The 16,231-nt window shown below is 31.8% G+C and overlaps 1 protein-coding gene across 1 annotated transcript in view; it reads right to left on the minus strand.

The window, feature by feature from the left end:
- Window positions 1-16,231, minus strand: part of Elk (Eag-like K[+] channel) — a 464,478-nt gene that overhangs the window by 330,865 nt on the left and 117,382 nt on the right. The window contains exon 2 of the mRNA XM_065512744.1: window positions 14,392-14,620. Coding sequence (XP_065368816.1) covers window positions 14,392-14,620 — 229 coding nt within the window. The remainder of the gene's footprint in view (window positions 1-14,391; window positions 14,621-16,231) is intronic.

The following is a 16,231-nucleotide window of genomic DNA, read 5'->3' on the forward strand; positions in this document are numbered from 1 at the left end:
ACCCATAAAACTATTGTATCCCCTTTTTTATACTATTTTTCTTCACTTGTGCACAGTGGGGCAGAATCGAAATTTAATGGAAATAAATCTGGCATTTCTAAACGGCTGCTCCGATCGGGATAAAATTTGAATTGGGCGTAGCTAAGGAGTATTCGAGTATTCGATATATTAAAATGGGCCCTACAAATAATCCAGGGGCGGCGCTATGGGGGCTCAAAGTAGGGTACCTTCGACAAGTAAAATTTTTAAACACATGCCATTTTTTTGTTTCCCATCCGATTTCAAAGAATTTTATATTTTTGTAATGACTATGTAATATGTAATAAAATCTTTATTTATTAACGAAACTCAATGAAATTTTCAGCGTTTTTTAAGTTTCTCATTCTAAATAACAAGGTGTAAAAAAACTTGTCAAAAGGTCAAAGGGAATCCCGCAATTCCTAAAAATTGGTGCAAAAATCCCAAAAATGGTATTTTTTACAATTTTGTCTATAGGGTTCACATTTCCTTCGGGGCTAGGAAAATACTCTAGGGATAAATAGGGAACACATCAGGGTTTCCAAAACTGCTTTCCGTTTTCTGATCCCAGCTTTGGGATTTTAGAACATGTGGCCCAAAATTGAAATTTTGATAAAAAAATAGGTCAAAAGTTCTCCGTAAAGAAACTTTATAGAAAAACATAAAATTGTTTATGTTCTTCAAGAAAGTTAATTTTTAATATGAAAACAGTTATGTCACCTTTTTCTCCAAAAAAACTGCAAAAATATAATATTTTTTGAATTTTTAAATTGAAAATCGGTTATTTTTGGATTCGTAATCGATATTGCTCAGAAATCTTTTGTGTGTTATTGGTAATTTATTTGTCTAACTAACAAAAAAAATTCGAGTCCATTCGGTCCAAAAGTGCGCCCTATATTTTTAAAAAAGCGGACCAAGGTATGGCAAAATTTTAAAATTTCAATTTTGAAATGCCTATATATAAGAGATAAAAAGCACACATGAGCCCATTTTAATAACTTAAACTCGAATACTCCTTGGCTACACCCAACTCAAATTTTATCCCGATCGGACCAGCCGTTTAGAAATGCCAGATTTATTTCCAAAAAATTTCGATTCTGCCCCACTGTGTTGTGGTGAATAAATATAATATTGACCAAATCGGATAATAATTAACCAATTATTAAGAATATGAATTGACAAACTCTGTATTTATTTCAATTACAAATTACTGAATTAGATAACATTTTTTTTTAATTTGAAATAAAATATCTTCTATGGTACAAATCATTAAAATTTAAACATATTCGACGAAAAGATTTAGCATTAGCATAATTTTGTTGAAAATATTCAATTGTTAACGGATGGTAATAACGTTTAGGACATTGAGGAACATTAAAATGTAAGTTACTTAAAAGGAACTCTGAGCTAATATTGCCATTAATGAGGTTGATAAGAAATATCACATTCAACATTGTTGGGCGACTTTTTAAAGTTGGTAAATTGATGGATTTGGGTAAGAGGTCCTTAGAACGAATAGCAGAAATTGTTTTTGGTCAGACTCAATACGATCACTATGAATGTTATAAAATGGATCCCAAATGATTGATCCATATTCGATTATAGGTCGTACAAGAGCTATATACAACTTTTTTGTTATAGATGGATCAGAAAATTCCTTTGACCATCGCACAGTGGCGCCATTTGATCATAACTTTTGAACCAAATGAGATAATCAAAAAATTTAAAAAGCATATGATAGATAATCGATCAGCCTATAAAATCAGTTTGAAAGTGTTTCTACGCCTTTCAGGTGCATACTTATGGGTTAGCAAAGTTGAAATTTGTGAAAAAATAATTTTTATGGGAAGTAAAATATTTTTTAATTTTTTATATTTCTTTTAAAAGGCTTTTATGATTTAAAATTATTCCAGAAAAGATTGGTTTTTCACGGTCATATGTCATTTTTGAAACCATGTCTTTTTTCAAAATTTTACCTATAGCAAAAAATGGGACAAGAACGGGCAGCTGGAAATTTTTGTATTAGGTAAAGGAACAATCACAGAACTTCTCAGCAAAAATTTTGTGAATTTTTGTAATGGCAACTAGTTATCACATGCATTATTTTGTAATGAGTGGTGATTATTTTATTTACTAGAATAGGTACTTATTTTTATACAGGTTGGTAATAAACTTTTGCATTTAGCACAGCTATCTAGTGTGTTTGACTGGAAAACGGGAGGTTAGTGGTTCGCCACCAGTCAAAGCCACCAATTTAAGTTTTTACTAAAACAATAATTGACGACGCCCACATTTTTCGATATATCTAAAATTGCAGAACGCCTAGACGGATTTGGGTAATTTTCGCAACAGAAAGAAAAATGGTCCACGCCCACTTATCAAATACATCTGCAAATATGTAATCAAAGGCAGTGACTTGGCTGAGAGCGTAGAATTCCAACGATGAAGTCAACCAACTTCAAATGGGCCGCTATGTTAGCAGTAACGAAGCAATTTGACGCATTTTTCATTTGCCATTCATGAAAGATATCCAACTGTTGTTTATTTAGCCGTACATCTGGAAAATGGCCAAAAAGTGTACTTTACTGAGGAGAATGTATTACAACGAGTTAATCGAACGCCATCTACAACATTGACCGGATGTTTAGAAATGTGGCGAAAATGATGAATTTGCTCGAACGTTGCTATACTCCGAAATGCCAAGATATTACTTGGAATCATTCGGCAAAGAAATTTCGACGGCGGAAACAAGGAAATCCAATTCCAGGTTTTCCCCATTTATTTTTATACGACGCATTAGGTCTCATTTACACAGTCCATCCAAGAAACGATGAGTGTTTCTATTTGCGTTTGCTATTAGTCAACTTTCGTGGCCCAACATCATTCCGAGATTTACGAACAATAAATGTTGAATTGTGTCAACGCATGCGATTGTTAGATAATGACACTCATTGGAAATACTCCCTCGGAGATGCAGTGTTTTCGTCAAATGATCATTACATCTCAAATCGTCCGATGCACGACGCATTTAATCAAGAGTTGTGACGCGAAAAACAATATGATTGCGATGCCTTAAGGAAATCAGTTCGTACAAACGTTCCACTGTTGAATCGTCAACATAAATATGCGTACGACACTCTTATGAAAGTTGTGAAAGATGGAACTGGAAGGATTTTTTTTCCACGCTCCCGGTTGAATTGGAAAAACATTTTGATCGCGTTGATTTTGGCAACCATACGCTCGTAGAATGATATTGCACTTGCTTCATGAGGAAGGCGGTCGAACTGCTCATTCAGCACTCAAGTTGCCATTGAATATGCAAATCATTGAAAATCCAACATGCAACTTTTCCAGGAACAGTGCGATGGCCAAAGTTTTGCAGCAAGCAAACTGATCGTTTGGGATGAGTGTACAATGGTGTATAAAAAGTCTTTGGTGACATTAGACAAATCAAAATCCGAACTCATCCGAAAGGTGTTTCCAAACATTGCACAAAATTACAAAAATCATGATTGATTGAGCGTGCTATATTGGCTGCGAAAAAAAATTGCAAACATAATTTTGCAATTGAATGCAAAAGAATCGAAATGTGTACGTAATTATCGCTGTAATGAGATATAAATGACAAAATATGGTTAAAGAATGCTAAAGTTATTACAAATTCGCCAGACCATTAACGTGTTTCAGGCCACTTGAACAAAAAATTTAGGAAAAAAATTAACATATTTCGAGAAAAATTAAAATATAAGCTAATTTTTATTTAAAATATATCCGTATTTACTTGTGTATATGTTTTTGTCTTCGTAGGATGCCAATTAACATACTCACAGGTATGGCCAAAAAAATTATTTTTTTAACGGCTGTTTCAAATCTCCATTTTCAAATTTTTAAAAATTTTCTTAAACAAATTTCAGAATTTTTTGATCATCACATTGGGATTTATTGAGATCAAAATAAGGAAAAAAAATATGAAAAAATTATGTCAATACCTCTTACAGTTTTTCCGTACCTGCGATTTAAATTTTGCGATTTTCAAGAAAAACTAATTTTTTGCCCATATTTAGGCGAATTAGCCCAATTTCCTTACTGTTATAAATTTTAAGTAAAACTTATTCATAATATGGCCATACTTGCGAATAGGTTAACTATATCCTACGAAGACAAAAACTCGTACACAAGTAAATACGGATATATTTTAAATAAAAATTTGCTTTTATTTTAGTTTTTCTCGAAATATGTTAATTTTTTTCCTAAATTTTATGTTCAAGTGGCCTTAAACACGTTAATGGTCTGGCGAATTTGTAATAACTTTAACATTTTTTAACCAAATTTTGTCATTTATATCTCATTACAACGATAATTACGTACATATTTCGATTCTTTTGCATTCAATTGCAAAAGTATTTAAGTATTTAGTAGCAAAATTTTTTCAAAATTTTTCTTTAATTTTGACGATAATACAGTTTTTGGATCATTTTGACCCAAAGGAGATACAGGGTTAATTTCCAAAAATTTTTTAATGTAATATTCATTAATATAAATAAATCTACATATTTATAGAAAACAATGCAGAAAGTTAAGGAGTTTCACCTATTTATTCCATATAAATAGTATAATTTTGCATATATCTGAACTTTGACCTCGATGCGCGTCCAGAAATCGTTGCCCGATTTGGTTCAAATTTTCAGCACTTAACATATAGGCCTAGTGTCACAATATTCCACCCGGCACTCTTTGAAATCTAAAAAAAAATCGGCTGTCACTCTAATATACAGTGACGGACATTACAATAGAATCACTACCAATATTTCATTTAAAACCAGGAGCAATCATAAGGATTGGTGTGGGCCAGAAAATATAAAACAAGTGGCAAAATGTGTTGTGGACGGACGAAACGACCATTAATTTAATTGGTAGTGATGATAAGACATGGGTTAGACGTCAAAAAAATGGCAAAAACCAAAAACGTTTAAACATGGTTGGGGAAATATTATTATATGGGGATGCTTTTCTTGGTATTGCGTTGGAAAACCAAAAATACAGTTTTCCTTTATTAACTATATTGTAGCAGGAGTTGAGCTTAACAACTTTGCTGAACATCACTTTACGATATTCGGGCATGTAGAATGTCAAAATGAATGAAAAAGTCACACAAAAATGACAATTTCCGCTATTTATTTATGAAAAACGGGATTTGGAAAATAACAAACATAACGCGCAATTGCAGAGTTGTCAATTAAAAGCTTTTCTCCTCCTTTCACCACCTTTTCCTCTACAATCTATCCCCCTTTTCCAAAGAAAATAACACATTTATATATAGGTATATTAATTGCCTGAGTGTTACTTATCTTTAAAAAAAAAAAAATTCAGCGTACCCGAATTAGTTTATCCCACTGGATGCCCTTCTTGACAGGATTTTTAACTAGCACAGTGTTATTATCTACTAGAGGGCTGCACAAGCACATTCATTTTGTCGTCTTCACTTAATGGCCTGTTTCACTTCACACAGTGGTTTAGAAACTTTTTTTTTTGGAAATAACTCGGTATCTCGGGAACTATTGGAGATATTATTACAAAATTTCACATGGTTAGAGCTGAGGTGTTTTTGAGTTGAATTACATTTGTTCAGCTTCCTAGGGGTAATACGGGCCAGTTTGTGCGTCCTCAAAGTTGGTCACCTCGGGTCTCAAATTTTTTAAAAAAATCCCCAAAAATTCATTTATGATCCGAATGAGCTGAAATTTAAAATATAAATAGTCCTTGAGAAGATCTACAAAAAATACCGTTGAAAAAATGTACAAATTTGTCAAAGCGGGCAAGGTTTGTGGAACTTCTGAGGAGTAAATAAAGGCTTTTTATATAAGTATTTGATACTGCTGAAAACATTATGACCTGAGGATTGATATTTTACTAAAAATTAAATAATTTTATAAAATTTTGGGACTTCATTTACCTTAAAAACTAAAAAAACTTTCATATGGTGATTTTCCACGAATAAAAATATAAAATTTGATTTAATGTAAAATTTTAACGGTTAAAGATATCATAACAAAATTGGGAACTAATTTAGATCCAAATGTCCTTAAATTAATGACATTATAATTTTTGACATTTTTTATTTTCAAATACAGAAATTGCTAAAACGGGGAAAATGTGTTCCAAAAACTGAGTTTTTTTAGAAAAGTGCCTACTGTGACGCTATTTACCGTGTGATAGTAAAACAACTTTCTAAGTATTTAAACAACATATAGGGTTATACAAATACGGAACTTTTTCGAGGATCGGTGCTTTGTCTTCTTAGAATTTTTTACTGAAACCTAAATATTTTTTTAAAATTGTCCAAGTTTGGATAGGTCTGGGGGATACTGTGTCCGCTTAAGTGAGCCCAATTTTACTTTACATGCTTTTGCATTAAGTTTTCTTTCCGGAACATATAAAAATTGTATATAGTCCCAAAGAAAATTTGTTTCTGAAAAGAAAAAATATAGGGCCTTTTTTAGGAAAAATCGTTAAAAATTAGGCCCATTTTACATGTTCCAACTTTGGATGCGTGTAACTTTTTACACGGACGAGATAACTGTTACCAAGTTTTTTTTATTTTATTTAGAATTTTATTGCCAATATAGCTGATATTTTTAAAAAAAAATTCGACCCTCCGTAGGGCCGCCATATCTAAAAAACAAAAAAATCGAGCAAAATTAAAAAAAAAAAATAAACCTAAATATCTCTTCAACTGAAGGAGATAACCTACACATGTAAGCGTATTTTTTGTAGATCTTCTCAAGGACTATTTATATTTTAAATTTCAGCTCATTCGGATCATTTTGGGGATTTTTTTAAAAATTTTGAGACCCGAGGTGACCAACTTTGAGGGGGCACAAACTGGCCCGTATTACCCCTAGGAAGCTGAACAAATGTAATTCAACTCAAAAACACCTCAGCTCTAACCATAGTTCCCGAGATACCGAATTATTTCCAAAAAAAAAGTTTCTAAACCACTTTTCAATCGGCGAAGAGTCCGCTGGGAATCTCATGAAGTGCATTTTTGATCGTCGACGAGCGCATTTTTTAATCACAGAAGATCCTTGCACGGGAGTAATTATTTCAGCAGCTGATTCTTCAGTGAGATTCTTCCATAACACAGCGACGCTAACATTAATCGTAGAGAGAATCGTTTGATATTTGTGTAGTGATTATCTAAAGAGTATTTAATAAAGCATGCCAAGAATCGTATGAGATTCATGTAGGGATTATCTTACAACTCGTGAAATACTCAGCCGTATAATTCTTATAAGATTAAAATCATCGAATAGATTTTAATCCTAGTTTTTAATTTTACAAACACTTCACTTTTTAATTATTAGTTTTTTTAAGCAATTTTAAAATATGTATTACAAAATCACCAACTGAACTCTTTAAATTCAAAACTTAAATAAAAGTTTAATAAAAAACGAAGAATAAACTATGACACGCTGTTTGTTTCTGATTATCTATAACAGTAAATTACATATTTGTTAATTAAACAATTTCATGATTTGCATGTTAAACACTCCAAGATTAAAAGACTAGTGTGTCTGAAAATCTGTAAAAATGTAAAAAAATATATGTTTTTGTTACTAGTCAGATCATCATCAGAAGATTCTTTTATGAGTTGTATATTAAACACAATCGTCTAAAAAACAGCCAATGCTAGCTGGTTACTGTAAAATTCCTACGCTTGTACTCTATAGCATATACACTAGAGGTGCCCTTAAAAAATAGATTTGCTTTGGATGGGTCTTATTTTGTTCATTAGTAGCTAAAACAAACTACTGCAAAATTTAAGTGCAATCGGATAACTAGAACACGTGCAGGAAATCGATAGAATGTTGTAAAATTGGGTAAATAATGGTACTTTTTTTTGAAATCTTAAAAAAATTCCCTATTTAAAAACTATTTTTTAAACATTTGCAACAAACCTAAGCTTCTAGACAAAATTATCTTTCTAACAAGATATAAAACATGAACATCGAGTTAAAAATAACCAAGTTATTAGCATTTCCCTACATCATGTTATGTAAACAACTATGTCAACAACAGAAAAGCGTGTAAAATATGCGTAAAGTAGTACTTTTTGCTCAATATTTGAGAGGTGTGGAAACAAAGGCAGCAATCTCCACTTTTGTTGTTTTCGAAATAAATAAGAAAAACTTGTATTTTTAAAGAAACTTAAATTTTATAATTACATGTTTTGCTAATTAGTATAAAAGAAAAAGGCAAATATGCCAACCAAGTTTGATCAATATCCTCACTGAGGTTTGCGGGTAAATGCGACCTGAAATTTGGAGATTGCTGTGTTTGTTTCAACAAAGTGGACATTGCTGCCTTTGAAATAACCAATTTTGGAGATAGCATACTTTTTTATAAAATAATAAATACCAAATCGATTTTTGTTGAAATTAATTATTTTTAATGATAATACGAAGAAAATATTTATAAAAATACTCATATTTATTATGTAATATACATATTAATTAAAAGAAAATTAAATACAATTTTATTTTAATTATAAAGAAATGAGGTGAGGATTTAAATTTTCATTAGTGGTGCTTCTTCTAACGACCAAATTCTCTATGATGAATGTCTTTATTCTCAACGGTTTGTTGCTGGCAGTTATTAACAAAATCTGCGTAAAATTTTAGATTTTCATCAGTTTGCCACTGCTCTCCAAAGTGTTTTTTCATTAAGTTATTAACATCTCTAATTTTCAACGAATTTATATTTACTGAATATGGTACTATTGGTATAGGTTCCATATTTTTTGGATTGAAATTCTTTTTACAGATACTGCGGTAATTGCTTTGATTAACATAAAACTTATAGTTTTCTTCACCAGTGATAACAATTTTTCCTTGATTAGTTTTTTTTAGAAAAAAATTGTTGTTGTTGTGGAGAATTTGAAATGCCATTTTCCAGGAGAATGTAGAAATTCTTTGCTTGCATCCTTCCAGTTATTAATAGGGCAGTGATCAATAATTTTGAGAACGATACCAAATTCTGATAGAACCTTTTCATACTCTTCCGGTAATAAGATGGTTTCTATTTATTTTATTTGTTTTTCAGCATTACCAAAAACTCTGTCAGGTGGTAGAAAAGAATGACCGACAATCGGAAAAATGAGCTGAATACTTTTAAGAGATGGGGGCTTGTGAAAACCAATTTAATAGCATTGCTATCATAATAGAACTTTTATTTTGACCACCACAACATCTGCTATTAAACGTAATATAGCGGTGTTATTACCAAAATTTGTGTTTTGTAGACGATGATGAACATCTGATGCAATTAGATTTGCATTTTTTGAATACTGATTTTCTGTCCAGGTATATATAAACACATTTTTCCTGTTGATTTTTGCTGTAGATGGTCCTTGGACAACCGTAAAATTTTGAAAATAAAGTTGTCTACTATAATATGCAGCTTGGTCGTATACTTTCGGTAAAACCAGATTTTTCTGGCAATCAAAACTTTGAATTAAAATTTCAGGATTTTCATCTTTCAAAAGCTTCAAAATTCTTTGTTGAACATACATCTGTCCTTGGATGTTTGAAGCCCAGATTAAAGTTTGAATTAAATATTGAACGGAAGTATTGGTGCTTTACTTTTAGTTCATTGGGGCTATTTTCATTATACATTTTGGATAATTTGTTTATTGATAAATCACTTGAGAGATAAAGACGTTTCGTCTGTGTACGACAGTGTGATTCCACATATTTTAAAGAACGTATAAAATTCAGTACAGATGATTTTTTCTTCTCATATTTGTGGCTCCGATGATCTCCACCACGAGTTTCAATAGTCGGCTTACCATGTTTATGAAAAACCTTCATAACATAGTTTAATCTAGATCTAGTAATGTTAAGAATTGTAAGGAAACTTTTTTGGCAAACAGGCACCAAACGTTTACTATTTATTTTACGCACAAAACATTTCGTTTGGAAGATCTTTGGAATTTTGTGGGTCTTCTTCTTTTTATTGATGATATTACACAGTACTTTAGAATAAAAGCATCTTGGTAAGCCTTAGATTTCTTCGCATAAAAAACATTATGGAACCTTTGAATATCTTTTTCATGTAACGATTTGCAGTTATAAGTTGTGGATTCGTGATCACTTACAATTTTCGGTGAATGTTTTGAAGAATATCTAAAAAGAAATTTATGGAATATAGTTCCTACTATTATATTACATACATACCATTTTACTTTTTCCACATTTTTCTTCCAGTTCACTTCATTTTTACCTTTTTTTCGGGCTTGACAAGAAGGTGTACTATAAGCATTCAACTCCATAATTAATAATACAATAACATCGAGTTATTCTACCCGTTACTTTTGTTTTTGCAAAAAAAAAAAAACTTAAAAATAAAAAACAAAACGTATATTTTTCCAAAATATGGTAACATTTCTAAGAAAATTAACACCTTATAAAGTGTGCGTAACAAAGTCAGCTATCTCCACTGGATATTGCTGTCTTTGTTTCAATCGTCAGATTTTGACCTTATATATTGATAAGATGAAAACGAATTTGGTACTGCCATATCGATTGATAGCAAGCATTCAACAAATATAACAAGATGGCATCATTAACTCATGGTGTTTTCTTTTCTGACACAAAATGTTGCCTATATATTGTGTACCATTTACTAAATGTTACCCATACCCTCATAATGTGTTCATTTTTAACGATCACAATAGAACAAAATCATTACCATTTATGCAATTTTCTTTTATGTAGCTTCTAAATATTAAAAAACTATACTTTTTGCTTACAAAAAAAGTGGTGCATTTCTAACCCTTTGATAAAATTGAGGGTGAAACATGTAGCATATCTTCAGGGTTTTAGGGTAACATTATTAGAAAAGAACACGACCAAACTACATTTTTTTCAGAAAAGAACACAAAGAAAGGTAAAAGGCAGAATAAATGCAGCATTTATGCCAGAAAAGAAAACACCATCAGTTCATGAAAAAAGTGGAGATTGCTGCCTTTAGCCTAGTACTCTGTAGGGTTCTATAAGTCGATTGTTCGAACAATCGACTTTTTGCTGAAAAAAGTCGAAATCGACCTTTTGTTCGGAAAAAAGTCGAATAGTCGATAAAAGTCGAAAATAGTCGATAAAAGTCGGAAAAAGTCGAATAGTCGATAAATGTCGAAAATAGTCGAAAAAATCGACATTTTAGATTGTTAAAAAATATTTAATTTCAACATTAAACTAAAACTATTGCAATTTGGTACACTTGCATTTTTTGTAGTGTATGCTAATATAAATAATAAATAAATTTTTATAAAATAAAGCTTTTCTACACAGAATTCTTCCAACATTCTTCTAACTATTATCGCCTTGATAAATTTTATTTTTATTGCTAAACATTACAAAAGGCGCTTCAATAAATGTAGAAACTATATATTTTTTACAAGAAATGGTAAAAAGTTGAAAATAGTCGGAAAGTCGAAAATAGTCTAAAAAAGTCGAAAATAGTCTAAAAAGTCGAAAAGTCGATTTAACTAAAAAGTCGAAAGTTCGAAAAGTCGACTTTTTTAAAAACGAAAAAAGTCGAAAGTTCGAAAAGTCGACTTTTTGTTTCAGCTATAGAACCCTAGTACTCTGTTCATTTTTGCGAAAAATCATGTTTGTTCATGCTGTTTGACAGCTAGCTGTTGCTTTTAATTTCGTGCGAAAGAAGTGCTGCTTATGTTATTTCGTGTGGAAAAATAAGGTTGCCAGATGTATTTCACATGTTTTCCACAATAAAAACAGAGTACAACTTTTGCGAAATCATTTCGCATATATGTCATTCCAAATATTTTATATGTAGTTTGACAGCATTTCGCACGAAATTTTGAACAGGGTACCTAGCTTTTGTTTCCACACCCCTCATTTGGTCAGATAAAACTCGTATAACTTTGATATTTTTAACTTGATGTTCATGTGTTATACCTTGTTAGAAAGATATTTTTCTCTAGAAGCTTACGTTTATTGCAAAGGTTTAAAAAACAGTATGTAAATAAGGAATTTTTTTAAGTTATCGAAAAAAGTACCATTATTTACCCAATTTTATAACTTTCAATCGATTTCCGGCACGTGTTCTAGTTATCCAATTGCACTTAAATTTTGCAGTAGTTAGTTTTAGCTACTAATGAACAAAATAAGACCCATCCAAAGCAAATCTATTTTTTAAGGGCACCTCTAATATACTCATTGAAAAGTGAATGAGTATTATGCGCAACAAAAATAAAACGAATGTGAGTTTGTTATGTATACGATCGTATGCTACCATGCCCTGCCGCGTATATTTTTGACATTTTCAATGCATTTTATAAGAATCATTTGAATTATTTTTATTTTCATGAATGAATTTTTCTATGTATGCATTTCAACGTGTGTGGCCTAACATGGGTTTTGTTCGATGTTTTTTGGAAGTGGTACAGTTTTTTTTTATTTTGTAAAACAATAAAATCCTATTCCTAGAATTTAGAAATTCCTATACAAACGAACATTTAATAATAAAAAAACACTCGGTGTGCACTGTCCAGCAGTTAAGCAAGTAGTCAATGTATCCCTTAAATACAGTAATTGTCACAAATGTCGTATGAATTGGCCGACTCCATTTTTATATATTTTGGTTATTTGACACGTGTGTGCACTTTGTAGTGCAGAGAGAAGACAATTGGTTACTTTATGCATCCCAAGTAATCTAGCGTGAAGACAATTGTCACTTAAGTGTCTCTAAGTAATTTAGAGTGTAGTCACTTTAAACGTTTTGTGAGTAATTCGTACAAACTGTTTTTTTTTACAAATTGTGTTAATATAATTCTCATACAGTTTATTTTTATATTTGCTTAAGTATACTGGTATCCCATGTAACATAGCATGAAGTCAATAGTCACTTTAGTGTCTCTTAGTACCCTATGGTGAAGTCACTTCAAACTTTTTTTTGTACTGCACTTTATTTTACACACCAGAAGCGTTGACTACTTTCGATCAGCTATCCGATAGTCACATTGTAATCAAAAGGGTCAATTGACCCCCTGCTTAGGACATGCACGTGATAACATAACTAGTCAAGTAGCTGATCAAATAACCAGTTACAAAGCTAGAAAGGTAACCGACGCTATGAAGCCAGTATGTGAATCCAATGCGTTGCCTTCTTTGGACCAGCTATTAGACAGTCCCATTGTAATCAAAAAGAGACAATTGACCCTGTGCCTAGGACATGCCCGTGTTAAAATTACTAGTCACGTGGCTATTGAAGTAACTAGCTCCCATCCTAAATGATGGGAAAATCACTAGTTCATAGCACATACCAAAGTATACCAAGTAGTCCAACTCTCAATTTTTTAAAATTACTCTCTCACATATACGTGTAGCGTGTGAATTCAACACCCTTGTGAGAGAATTAAACACATCAAAATACTTGAAATTTTAACTACTATTTTCCGGCTAAATAAAGGCCGACCCACGTTATTACACTTTTATACAATTTTTTGTTAATTTTTTAAACATTTGCAGCACACATTTATTTCCAAAAAGCGTTTATTTTGAACAAATGAAAAAAAATATTTTTTTTAATTTTTGACACTTAATTTTATTTGTGGTAGAATTTCAATTATAGAACAGAGTTTAAATTTTTGGTATTGAAAATCAAACAAATTGAAACTTTACACAATTTTATAGAACTCTGTAGGTCTGGTGAAAATTGAAAAGGCACCAACACATGTACATTTTTGTTACTAATACATGTTTAGAGTTAGGTACTTTTTCACTAACACATGTTTAGAGTTAGGTACTGCTGTCAAAGAGTTGGACTACTTGTTATACTTTGGCACATACTATTATTTCGTTGTATATTTACTCTTATTGTCGTATACTGTCTCTCATTCTATACTCTGTTGTTTTGTTCCGTCGTTGGTTGTTATTGTTCCGCATTCACACTCATTCGTTTTGTAAATAAATACCCAACGATCTGAAGTAACTGTAGTGCTGGTGAATGTCTTGAATAGCATATGAATGTGCTTGTGCAGCCCTTTATTATATACACGGAATTGCTTGTGAAATGCGTATAACTTGTTTTTTTTCATGCAACATTCCTGTTTTATACCTTGTTAAAATTATAATTTTCTCTAGAAGATATTGATATAGCAGATTTCACAACTTTTAATCGGATTCACAACTTTCAATCGATTTCACTTAATTCCATTGCGCCTTCTCGTTATCCAATCCTATTAAATTTTGCATCAATTGGACCAAACCAAAGCAATTTTCTAATTTTCATACATATGGATGTAAGTGGCCTTGTATATATTTTTTATACAAAAATCAAAACAATATTTACCCACAATGAAGAGCGCCTCCACTATTACGTCCGATACCATTGTCTGACGGTCAGCCTTCGCAAATGCAGCATTGTATGGCACCAAAATAGCCACATAAAATGTTGATACCAATATAATCCAATCCCAGAATCCCTTAAAGACACCATAATGTGGAAGAATGAACCGCGACTTTTTTAAGGCTTGTGTTTTGTATTCCGGAAAGGGTGCTTCTGTTGAATGCAGCAAATTCTGTATTTATCACAAACCATTAATACCAGTTGTCCATTTGAATGTCAAACAGCGATAGATTTTATATCATGAAAATAGCAAACATTAAACATTTATTTACATAAATAAATATATGTACATCAAACAAACAAATACATGCGTAAGTATATACAATACATACATACTATGTTAACCTATACATTAGAGTGTCCCAAATTTTTTTTTGGAATTTTGCAACGCATGAAAATTTGAGCCAAATCGGACAACGATTTCTGGACGCGCATCGAGGTATAAGTTCAGATATATGCTAAATTTTAATATTTATATGGAATAAATAGGTGAAACTCGTTAACTTTCTGCATTGTTTTCTAGAAATATGTAGATTTATATTAATGAATATTACATTAAAATTTTTTTTTTGGAAATTAACCCTGTATCTCCTTTGGGTCAAAATGATCCAAAAACTGTATTATTGCCAAAATTCGGGAAAAATACAAATTTTTCAGTTTTTGTAAAAATTTTGCTACTAAATAAATACTTTTGTAATTTTTTTTTTTTTTTTAACTTTTTATTTATTTATTGAATCTGCCTATATCATTAGGCCTAACAATAAGTGATTAAATCTTATAACTAAAATTAAAACTAATTGCTCTCTAAAGAGAGCATTGTTTGATGGATGGACCACATCTTAGCGGGGTGGTAGATCTCCTCTACAAAGCCTTGATCTGGTTTGGCTCTGTGCGAGAAGCCGAGCAAGCGGATTTGGGTGTGATTGCAGTTTCAGTATATATTTATCGCGGACTTTCTTAAACTCATCCTTCACTAGTGGCACTTCCAAGTCCCTGTGGATGTTTTCATTTCTTATGTACCATGGTGCACCCGTCATGGTCCTAAGAATTCTCGACTGGGCCCTCTGTATAAGCTCAATACTGGAATTACTGGCCGTTCCCCACAATTGGATTCCATATGTCCAAATTGGTTTTAAAATGATTTTATACAGGGTGACTTTATAGTCCAGGCTTAACTTTGATTGGTCACTTATTAACCAGTGAAGGCTAGATGCTTTTAACTTCATGTGAAGTCTCTTGGTTTCTATATGACGGCGCCATGTAAGTCTTCTATCTAAGTGAATACCAAGGTATGTAACATAATCGGACTGAGGTATATTAACATTGTTAAGTGTGACAGGTGGACAGCATCCCCTCCTCAGTGTGAACGTAACATGTTTGCTTTTTAACTCATTTACACGTATTCTCCATTTGTTTAACCATGTTTCAACACATCTTAAGTAGCCATCTAGTACACTAGAAGCTATATATGGGTTTTCATGCGAGCTAATAATTGCGGTGTCATCAGCAAATGTAGAAATAGTCAATTCATCGCTCGTAGGCAAATCAAAGGTGTAAATCAAATAGAGGGTAGGTCCAAGAACACTTCCTTGTGGTACTCCTGCTCCAATCCTATATTCTCTTGTCACGTAATCATTGTACTTAACTGTAAATATACGGTCCGATAGATAAGATTCCAATAGTTTGAGTAGATGGTGGCAGCAAACATTTTATTTTATATACCAGTCCTTTGTGCCATACTTTGTCGAAGGCTTGAGCGACATCCAAAAATATAGCTGAACAA

The sequence above is a fragment of the Calliphora vicina genome, chromosome 5 (genome assembly GCF_958450345.1).
Source record: "Calliphora vicina chromosome 5, idCalVici1.1, whole genome shotgun sequence".
Taxonomy (NCBI): Eukaryota; Metazoa; Arthropoda; class Insecta; order Diptera; family Calliphoridae; genus Calliphora; species Calliphora vicina.